Source organism: Sebastes fasciatus, chromosome 16 (genome assembly GCF_043250625.1).
Source record: "Sebastes fasciatus isolate fSebFas1 chromosome 16, fSebFas1.pri, whole genome shotgun sequence".
NCBI lineage: Eukaryota > Metazoa > Chordata > Actinopteri > Perciformes > Sebastidae > Sebastes > Sebastes fasciatus.
In genome coordinates this window covers 20,135,267-20,145,605 of record NC_133810.1, presented here as the reverse complement: position 1 = coordinate 20,145,605, position 10,339 = coordinate 20,135,267, and the positions used below count along the sequence as shown (strand labels likewise).

Below are 10,339 nucleotides of genomic sequence, written 5' to 3'. Positions count from 1 at the left end.
CTGAACAAGGTAGAGGAAAACACAGATTACCTCTGAGGAATGTGTTGGTACACTGCTGATTGAGTGGGGGTGACACGGGTTGAGAGATGGAGAGAGGGGAAGGTCAGGAAAACAAGCAGGGGTCTGTCTAATCTGGCCCTCCTCCTCATCCCCCATCCTGTTTACCTGCTAAAGAGTTGAAAGGAGCTCTGTGTGTGTGTGTTCATGTATGAGGGGTAGGGAGAGTAGAAAAAGGGGACTGCCATCACTGCACCTCCTTCTCAAGAGACGGCATACAGACAAAAAGCCGAGCGTAAAACAAGGCCTTTGGATCATAAGGTGCGTTCACTTACACACAGACATGCCTTACAAACTCTGGCTTTCTCTCTCAGTGTGGCTTTTGCTGCCAACCTCTGAAGCTGGAAGGCAGATGCCTAAACTCTCTGACAAGAAACTCTGCGCTGATTCTGAATGCAGCCGTAAGTAGCACACTCCCCCACTGCTTTTTGCTGCTGTGTTATGTTGTGACCATGTTATAGAACTTTTAATTGAAATGATAATACCAATGCAGAACTTTTTTAACTTGCATAGAAATATGTCAAATATTACAAACTGCAAGAGTCCTCAATATGATGCCTCAGTCTCCCTCTATATTTCTGCACAGATCCTATCTTGATAGCTCGTGCACTGCAGGACTACTACCCTGGAGACTGCAGATTCATCCCCATCAGACAGGGACAGCTCATCTATGTGTACGCAATGCTGAAGGACAGAGGGAACCTCTTCTGGGCCGGCAGTGTAAGCTTTGACGCAGCTCTTAACCTTGTGTATCTATGTTGGAAGTGATGAGGACGTTTTGTATCCACGTGCAGCACTCACACTCTTTGTTGTCAATAACTTTATCATCTGTTTGCAGGTACAAGACTCCTATTACGGACAGCAGGAGGCTCGCATCGGCCACTTCCCCAGCAGTGTCGTGGAGGAGACTCATCCTCTCATGCCAGCCAGCACCGAGGTCAAGTCTACTGTAGGTGAACACACACACATCCACATACATGTGTGCATCATGTGATGCTTTCTCCTAATTCTCCCTCTCTTCTTATTTCCAGAAATGGGACTTCTACTGTAACTGATGTTGCCTTTTCCGATAAAGAGAACAACATTCTTGTCAACTACATTACAAGATAACTCACATATGATCTTACACACATTATTGACAATATGTAGGTTTTCTTATCCACAATCTGCACCTTAGAAGATATTACCGGCTCTGCACAACAACGTATGATACTAGATTGCAATTAGATTTCATAATTAAGGTTTCCAGGCGCTGAAGAAAGGACTGTTGCTGCTCAACTCTCTATATTTTACTTGTGTCTGTTTTATTCTCTGTAATACTCCATCTTGCTGTTTATATATGTTTTGCAGATGTTAAAAGTATTTGTCAAATTGAAAAAAGTTAGTTGTGTTTTAAAAAGAGACGACATGATGATTGTGTGACACAAAAGAAGCTGATCTTTTAATTTGTGGTGCATTGAAAACATTGAACAATGAAGCAGACTTTTGTAGTAAAGCAATATACTACAAATCAAAAAACTTTTCAGAAGATGGACTTTAAAGAATGACACTGAAATAAGGCACCTGGACTTATTTTTGAAAGAACGATTATTATTACGAAAGTCTATACCTGACAAAACAAATAAAAACCTCTATGCATAATATGTGATATGAGACGGTTATTGTTTTAAAGTGTGTAGGATTTAGGGGGGATCTATTAGCAAAAATGGAATATAATAGTCATAACTATGTATTCATTTGTGTATAATCACCTGAAACTAAGAATCGTGTTTTCGTTAGCTTAGAATGAGCCCTTCATATCTACATAGGGAGCAGGTCCTCTTCACGGAGTACGCCATGTTGCTCCACCATGTTTCTGCAGTAGCCCAGAACGGACAAACCAAACACTGGCTCTAGAGAGAGCCTTCCGTGTTTTTACGTCACCTGAAGGCCACCGTAGTTCTCTGACATGCTTGTAAAGGGAGGGGTGAGCGGAGGGGTATTCAGTTGGTTGCAATCTGCAACCACACCACCAGATGCCACTTAATCCTACACACTGCACCTTTAAGTCAAGGAGGAAAGTATCTTCTCCCCAGATGTAATGTGTGCAAAACTTCAGACATAAAAAAGAACACACAGCAGGCCTACGATTTTGAGTCTCAACATTTATTCTATCTGTTGTTTTCTGTGTTAACATGCCAGAGGGTTGTTGCCAATTTGAAGGAATGATATAGGGCTGTAACTGTTGCATCTACAAGCACATAATGCACTAACTCTCACATACATTCACACACACTTTCCTTATAGCAGCTCAGAGGCTATGCTCCCTGTGGAAAAGGAGCCCAGTGATAAAAAGCTGTCCGTCTCCAAACATCTCCATCATCCACTACTTTCCCTATACTGCTCATTCACCCTCCTTCTTCACACACACACACACACACACACACACACACACACCCGGTCCAAGTCTTTTGGTGGCTTTCTTTTAGTGAACAAACTAAAAAATTACTGCATATCCAGAGAATTCCCTCCTCCTCACACATACAGAAACCAACAAACAAAGCACAGTTGGCATCTTACTCATACCCACTCAGACAGCACCGTGTACTGTAGACACAATTAAGTTTGACAATTTTAGTCTGTTATCATCTTCAGTGGACAATTTTGAGAAAGTCTTTACATTTCCACTTCCTTAAAACAATTTTGTCACTAAACTGAAAAGCCAGTACAGACATTATATCAAATTCGTAAATGCCTTATGAAGGAAAGGAAATGCCTTTCAAAATATGATTACATGCCCTTAAAGGAACAGTGTGTGTCATTTCGGGGGGATCAATTAGCAAAAATGGAATATAATATTCTAGTTTTCTTTAGTGTATAATCACCTGCTTAGAATGAGCCCTTCATATCTACATAGAGAGCAGGTCCTCTTCACAGAGTCCGCCATGTTGCTCCGTCATGTTTCTACAGTAGCTCATAACGGACAAACCAAACACTGGCTCTAGAGAGAGACTTTTTACGTTTTCACATTTCCTGAAGGCCACCAAAATGCTTGTTACTGCGGTAACCACAGTTTTGCACTCGGCAGCTCACATTACCACAGTCTTAGAAAGGGAGGAGTGAGTGGAATGGTATTCAGTTTGTTGCAATCTGCAACCACACCATCGCCAAATCCTACACACTGTACCTTTAATGAGTCATTTAAATAGAGGTTTCTGGCAGATATATAGGTATGGTTTAAAGAGGGATTCTGTAGGCTTGTGATAGGGAAATTAACTCTATCCAGCACCTCACCCCTCTGTGTCTATACAAAACTTTGTCAAATAGACTTTGTTACATGAGCTCAACATATTAGCCTTTGGTTTTAAAGCACCATTGTCTTGCAGAGACATCACAGTGAGTTAGGAATTAGATACCAGTTTATTAAAAGGCACTTATATAGACCTGTATGCCTGCCTACTGTATATTGTCTACTAAACTGCCAACAAAACTGTAACAGGTTAAATATAAAAACATTTGGGGTTAGTAGTGAAACAGTGTGAAGAGCGTCAGGCTCTACATTTTCTGTTTCGGTGTTCCATCTTCACAGGAAACAGGAATAGTGCGCTCGGAGCCAGGAGATGACCTAGGCGCAGTGATTGTAAGGATCCCATCAAATGACAGACTGGAGGTGACCTCAGCACCTGACACGCCAGCAGGAAGCCTGTACTTCCTCAGAAACTCCCTTGACACAAAGCCGTGGTCGTCCTGGAAACAGAATTAGAATCAGTATATGAGTTACTTGTCACCAATTTAGTTTGACTTAATTTCTGCAGATCTCTGTAGTCCCTCTGACCTGTCTGCCCTCATGTTTGCCGTGTATTGTGATGAACTCCTCGCTGACATTGACGGACAGCTCTTCAGGTGAGAAATGCTTTACATCCAGAAAAATTACGTAGCGATCCTTTTCAACACGCATCTATACAGACAATACAGCTGTTACGAACAAATTCTGTTGCATGCCTGCAGCCTGGAGTCAGCTGAGCACGAAAACACACACAATAGCTTGTTATTGTCATCTCAGTGCAAGACTCATACTAAATTATACAGAGACTGTGTCTTCAGTGGCATATTTGACTCAATAATGAAAAATCATAGATACAAATCTCACATATTAAAGATGCCTGTGCATTTTAATGGCCTGTCACATCATTCTACACACTGCAGTACATTAGTCATTAATGCTGATGTTATGAAAAGTAGTTCTAGAAGAGATATTTTTCAGTTAGAAGCCAACTTGTGGGTATTTTACACAAGACAATTTAATTATTTTAAGGACACAGGTGGATTTTACTTTACCTCACTGTGTCCATTGTCGGGCCAGTTGAACCAACGCATGAACGAAGGGCGTATCCAGGGGAAGGACCGAGGGAAGGGCCAGATTAGTGGCCAATCCGTGAGAGGTTCTGCCAAGGAGATGTCAGAGAGTCGGTGTGGAAAGACCCGACGGTACCAGGGATACTGGATGGGGATATCCATGATGAGATTCCAGAGGAGATGTAAAAACGACGGGTATGAAGGAGGCGGACTCTTGGTTCAACTTGGTCTGAGATGGGTGCTGCTGTGCTCCCCTGCACCACATTTATAGGCCTTTCCCTCCCATCCCACCCAGGCTCTGTCTCTGTTCACATCCTCTGCATCCCCCTCCCCTCCGTAACCTCCCATGCACACTTGCATAGTGACTCTGCCAACAGGCTGATCTTTCTGGAACAATGATGTCAACTGTTTATCCCTCCATCTCCATCATTGTTTCATCTGTCTGACTGTGACTGTCTCTCTCTCTCTCTCTCTCTCTCTTTCTCTCTCTCTCTCTCTCTCTCTCTCTCTCCCCCTCTCTCGCGCTATAACTCTCTGTCTCTCACTTCTCCCAGTCATGAGGTGACACTGGCTCAGAGTACTGCTGATGCCCCCATACTCATTCCCCAGGAAATGCCCCTGTCTGTATCTCTGTGTGTGTGTTTGTTTGAGGAATAGCTGCCAGAGCATTAGCCTGCTGTACTCCGAGTGCCAGAAGCTTTAGGTTTGTGTGCAGAATGGATGTGAGGCTGAATGGGAACTGATGAGTTTGTATGGGGCAGCATTAGGTGACATTTTGCTATGAGCTCAGATGTAAAATATGAAGTCCTGACTCCTTTCCAACTGTCCAACAGTTGTGCCAGTCAAATTTCTTTCGGTCTCTGTTTCTTCCTCCCAGTTGGGTCGTCTCCAACAGAACTGCACACATTAAATCTGTTATCTGCAAGCACTAGGATCCTACAGACTATTTTAAACAATCATGCAAACACTGTTATAATACCCTCCCCTTTCTCAATTATTTTTTTATTCCCTCTTTAAGCTGTTAATAGTTTTGAGTTTCTGTGTATCTATTAAAATGTTATGTAACTGGGTGTTAGCCCTAACCTTGGTGGTCACTGATTTTCCTCCTTTCAAATGGGTCTGGAACTCCTGGAAGCACCACTTTATTTTAGCAAAGTCTTTTAGCAAAGTCTCCTCTTCCTATCTAAAACTACAATTAGTGGATAAATCAATCTTAACACTTATTTATTTACTAGTACCTTCATTTAATTGCTTGCGAGCTCATGTTACTCGCTTCCTGTCTGTTTAGTATCGTTACCATGGTGATGTGCCTTGCCCCTGTAGCTTGGAGCAGTTTGTTGTTGGATATAACATTAGTTAGCTTACAGAAGTGCGTTAGTCGGTCACAATTACCGTTGTTGCCGCAGAAATGGACTTACTGGCTTCATATTACGGAAAACTTGATAAAAGAAACCCAGTAGTTTTAGCCTTTGAACGGGATATTAACTCGTTTATAACATTGATGAGACGAGTCGCTTCTTCGACCAGCCGAGACCACCAAGATCACCAAGACCAAGGCTCTTATGCTAAAGGGTGAGATATTAGAAGAGACAACGCTATGCTAATGCTAATTCAAATGATGGTTACTGATGTTGAAGTCTGTTACCCCGTTCAATAGTGTTTCCCTCCTGTTCTAAAATTACCGTTAGTTACGGTGTCTCTGGTTATGGTTTGGGAGGTTCACGTTTAGGTAGGGAGGAACACATAGCAACGGGAAACAGCCTTCGACACAACACCCGTTAGCTTAATGCTGCTTATTCTCCGCAAAACTAACCGTCAACTCTGAAGTGAGCGAAACAGTTAGGTAGCTAGCATAGCTAACGTTACAGCTGAGGAAGAAAACATTGCTAATTAGTAACGTTAGATAAATACATATAATTAACTTGGCTACATTGTTTTTCTTCTGACGTAACGTTAACAGTTACACCTGTTAGCTTAATGCTGTTTATTCTCTAACTAACTAATTAATTGTAACACCTGTTAACTTAATGCTGTTTATTCTCCAACTAACTAGCGTTAGTTAACAGTAACACCTGTTAGCTGAATGCAGTTTATTCTCCAACTAACTAGTTAACTGTTACACCTGTTAGCTTAATGCTGTTTATTCTCCAGCTAGTTAACAGTAAGCTCTGAAGTCAGTGAACAGTTCGCTAGCATAGCTAGCATAGCTATATTAATTGCAGTTACGCCAGAAGAAAAAAAATGAAGCCAAGTTAATTATATATAAATTGTTTACCTAATATTACTAATAAGCAATTTGTCAGTGTTAGAATGTTTATGAGTCATAAGATAGCAAACAAGGCAGGAAAGGCTTCGCTTTTGACTGCAGGTGCGGAACTAACGCAAATTCTGGGCCACCAGAAGATATGTGGGCCTCCATTTTAATACAATACTTTTACAGGAATTGGGGCCTCAGATATGTCATCCTAAACTCCACATTTCCACCAGGAGCATCCATTAATGGCCAAATGTGCAAGTAGCTTTTTTTTGTTTTTTTGTTTGTTTCTGAATTATTATCAGTCAATTGATTGCAAAGAGTGCTTGTTGTCTGATAGATATATCCCATAGGAACAGGTGCTACAACTTGAAAAAAAACTTGCTACAACTTAGCCTGTTTAAAATTAGATTTTTCATTTTGTAGGATTAAATTCCTGGTGGAGATATGGAAAAAGTACAAACATCGACTGCCTTCGAAGTTGTACCAGGAGCACATGTTGCAGATTGCAGATTTTCTCTTTGGGATAAAGGTAATGTCACAGTAGCCTAGCTGATACCTGCTAATATTTGGATTCCATAGCTAAGTTAATTGCGTTACTAGCTGTATCATTGTGAGCCTACACAATTTGTCTGGTTTATACATCAACGACCTCTTTTCTCTTAATGTTGTCTGTCACTCCCTGCCTCTTTACCCTCCTCAGGATTCATCATTGGATTGCTGTTGTGGCACCTGACTGTTGGTCCCATAATTAGCCAATTTTGTTTTTTTATTAAAGGTGTCTTCTGCACAACACACATTCACAGTTGCCATTGCATCTTTCCTCCCTCTCCTCTTCGTCTGTAGTTGTACCAGCTCGCTCTTTGTCAGGGCTACAGTCTCCACCTGCTGCAGTTCAACTCAGTGAAAATAACTGACATCACAGATGTGGACCAATTCATGGCCTGCTTCTTCCCTGACGGTTTTGATACAGACCAAGATGACTTTGCCATGAAGGTACACTGTATGATGTATTCTTGTGTGCAGTGGGTTGCTGTGTGTGATATGTTTGACTATTCACAGTCCGACTGAAGTGAAAAGCATGCTATGCTTGTTGTACTTTGTTGTTTTATATTAAGAAGTTTTGTCATGCGGAGGAAAGGTCATTGATATTTTGAGATGTTTGTTCCTGGACCCTGATATATCTACAGTATATATAAGTTGTGTATATGCGTGTGTGTGTGTGTCTGTAGATCCATGCAATGCAGGGCTGTGCCCTGTGTATATTTGAGCAGGAGAAAAGGCACAGCGTCCTCAGCCAGAAGGGACTCTGTAAACTGCTGCGTGTGCTGAACTTCATCAGGATCATGATGCAGGCGTTTCAACAACATGAGCACGTCTGCTGGCAAATATATAATGGTATATAAGTACAACTTACAGTATATAGTTTTGTTCAGTATTTGCTTTTGTCTGAGGGAAACTTTTGAAAGGACAAATTTAGTTGTCAAAGTGTGAGACAGGACAATGTGCCCAAAAAGGTGGATGTGTGCGGTTCTAGATGCAAGGGTATTACCCACTTAAGTTAACTTTGTGAACACTGCTAATGTGATTTAGTACACTCAAAGTAATAACCTCCCAATGATACTCTATGATTCCCAGGAATATGTTTGTATAGATTTAGTCAAAATTACATCATCATGTGAGATTCTACTGTATTTTATATGTTACAGTAGAACTAACCTTGTTCTCTTTTTCTTTCTAATCTTTTCCAGGTTCATTACACATCTACACCATCTGCCGTTACCTGATGACCATGAATTGTAGTGCACAGGTACTTAGTGATAGATGATAGATGGATCAAAAGATTGTTTTTCCCAAGTCTGATACACTCTAAATGCAAGTGTTTGATAATGAGGCTATGGGAGATCTGGAAAAACCATAACTGACTGGTTCATGTGGTTTGTGCTAATTATTTGATATGAGTCTTCAGTGATTCACTCTCTTCTTCACATTGGTTGGTGTCCTTAACTGCCCCCTGGTGTATTGTGACTAAAAAAGACAAGATGTGACTCCTAAAACTAAGTGGTACTTTTACCTAATGAATGATGTGATATAACTAGAAATGTGTGTGATTTATAATGTAGATATAATTGTGGGTGTCATGATCCTTTATATCACCATTTATGATCCTGTCCAGGCACTGGAGTACCTTCTGTGGGCAAGCATCAGTTTAGAGCTGTCCATCCCTCTGATGACTGCTAAGTATCTGCCATGGATTGTCACACTCTACTGTGCTGTCTGCCACTGTTACTATGACAACCAGGCCGCTGTGCAGGCGGAGGTGAAAGACACACGTCATCTGCTTCCAGACACCTACAAGCACACAATCATTGTGATGGTTACAGACTATTCAAAGGCTGATATAATAAGTTATACTGTATGTAAATACCAACTGTCACCTTTTGTTGATTTGTCTGCAGTTTTCTGTTTGGTATTAATCTGCTTTAGAGAAGATTACTTAGTACGGTACTATGTAATAAAATTATGCTTTCTATATCTATCTGCTGTATCAAGATAGTACTTGATACCCAAACAAATGGGTTTGTATGAAATTTCTGAATTATTCTAAAAGTCCTATTCCCCATTTGTGGGGTTCTTTGTGTCTTCAAATGCTTTCAGGAATTTGCCAGGAGAGCCCTTGAAAAAGTCAATGAGCTCGCTGAGCTGGAGGAGCAGAATGAAGTTCCTGCCACCAGAGAGACTCAGAGAGCTTACAAAGAAGCCTCTATCAAGGCAGGAGACTCCTCTTACCCAAATCTACTCATAATACTGTTATTCTGATACAATATTAGTATCAGAGTGGAGAGCATTCACACATCTCAGAGGCAACTGCAAACATCAAAAGGATGCAAGGAACATAGTATAGTACATGCAAACATATAACCAATTAACATATCTAACCAGTCCGCCCCCCCTTTTTTAGAGGGGACAAGGGATGTTTAGGGGTAGATAAAAGGTCAGCAGTAAATACCACATAGAAGTGGTGTACATCATCTGAAAGCTGGGAACCATAAGATTAATTTGAGATGCAGCTCAGCACTGTGTGTCAAGAATTTATTTGTCATAAATCACAAATCAAAATGAATGATTGAATGAATTAAAATAAATTGTGAAAGTGTATGAGCTTACAATATAAGAATGGATGTATAGTCCCATGCTCCATTATATCTCAGAAGTTTTTGCATCAATTTTTGGGTTGATACCATTTGTTACACAGATTTGGTGCTAAATTTAACCATTTTTTACCACTTGAGAATTGGTAAAGATGATCAATAATCCATCCAAAATACCACATTAAGACACCAAGACCTTGAGGAACACCATAGAAAAAGCCATGTTGTGATTTGGTACCAAGAACTTTTGACATTTGGAGATTTCTGCAAGAATTGCATTTTTTGGCGATTGGATGCCGAGCATTTCTGTTCTGGAAACGTTTATTGTTTTGCCTTTACAGTGTTGATGTGCTCTTCTTTGGTTTATGAAAAATTGGTGATTAGTATCTTTCTTTTTTTCAGCTGGCTGCCATGATGTTCAAACATGCTGTGTTTGAGGCCAGAAGGAAACCCAAAACCAAAACCAAAATCACCTTGAAGGACATACCCAATGTAATAAGATCCACTTTACTGCCATATCATCATATTCATTGTTAAATCT

General features: G+C 40.7%; 3 protein-coding genes across 9 annotated transcripts in view; 2 read left to right on the top strand and 1 right to left on the bottom strand.

Moving 5' to 3' along the window:
- Positions 1–61: 61 nt before the first annotated feature.
- On the top strand, positions 62–1,541 carry mia (MIA SH3 domain containing). Its single transcript, XM_074612193.1, has 4 exons — positions 62–458; positions 644–777; positions 896–1,006; positions 1,089–1,541. Exons 1-4 carry the CDS (start codon positions 209–211, stop codon positions 1,110–1,112), a joined length of 519 nt encoding a protein of 172 aa, XP_074468294.1. The 5' UTR covers positions 62–208; the 3' UTR covers positions 1,113–1,541.
- A 252-nt stretch (positions 1,542–1,793) lies between these two features.
- LOC141753470 (alpha-crystallin B chain-like) lies at positions 1,794–4,676 on the bottom strand. The gene is made up of 3 exons (XM_074612194.1): positions 4,375–4,676; positions 3,872–3,994; positions 1,794–3,783 (listed from the first exon to the last, which is right to left on the bottom strand). Exons 1-3 carry the CDS (start codon positions 4,552–4,554, stop codon positions 3,592–3,594), a joined length of 495 nt encoding a protein of 164 aa, XP_074468295.1. The 5' UTR covers positions 4,555–4,676; the 3' UTR covers positions 1,794–3,591.
- Positions 4,677–4,810: 134 nt separating this feature from the next.
- The window catches only part of cfap54 (cilia and flagella associated 54), a 99,648-nt gene continuing 94,119 nt past the window's right edge, over positions 4,811–10,339 (top strand). For 5 of the 7 annotated variants that reach the window (XM_074612183.1, XM_074612182.1, XM_074612184.1 and 2 more), the window contains exons 1-8: positions 4,811–5,964; positions 7,073–7,178; positions 7,493–7,642; positions 7,879–8,044; positions 8,398–8,456; positions 8,823–8,966; positions 9,305–9,418; positions 10,201–10,290. In XM_074612183.1, the coding sequence (XP_074468284.1) occupies positions 5,801–5,964; positions 7,073–7,178; positions 7,493–7,642; positions 7,879–8,044; positions 8,398–8,456; positions 8,823–8,966; positions 9,305–9,418; positions 10,201–10,290 (993 nt within the window). In that variant the 5' untranslated portion in view covers positions 4,811–5,800. Of the gene's footprint in view, positions 5,965–6,078; positions 6,231–7,072; positions 7,179–7,492; positions 7,643–7,878; positions 8,045–8,397; positions 8,457–8,822; positions 8,967–9,304; positions 9,419–10,200; positions 10,291–10,339 lie in introns of those variants that run through there. The other 2 variants (XM_074612185.1, XM_074612187.1) reach the window with 2 other exon arrangements.

Excerpts from the sequence above, each read along its gene's own strand:
- mia (XM_074612193.1), top strand. The coding sequence starts at position 209 with ATGAGGGGTAGGGAGAGTAGAAAAAGGGGACTGCCATCACTGCACCTC. Across the intron at positions 778-895 it reads ACCTCTTCTGGGCCGGCAGT|GTACAAGACTCCTATTACGG; the intron begins GTAAGCTTTGAC and ends ATCTGTTTGCAG. Across the intron at positions 1,007-1,088 it reads GCACCGAGGTCAAGTCTACT|AAATGGGACTTCTACTGTAA; the intron begins GTAGGTGAACAC and ends TCTTATTTCCAG.
- LOC141753470 (XM_074612194.1), bottom strand. The coding sequence starts at position 4,554 with ATGGATATCCCCATCCAGTATCCCTGGTACCGTCGGGTCTTTCCACAC. Across the intron at positions 3,995-4,374 it reads CCGACAATGGACACAGTGAG|ATGCGTGTTGAAAAGGATCG; the intron begins GTAAAGTAAAAT and ends TTGTCTGTATAG. Across the intron at positions 3,784-3,871 it reads GCAAACATGAGGGCAGACAG|GACGACCACGGCTTTGTGTC; the intron begins GTCAGAGGGACT and ends TTCTGTTTCCAG.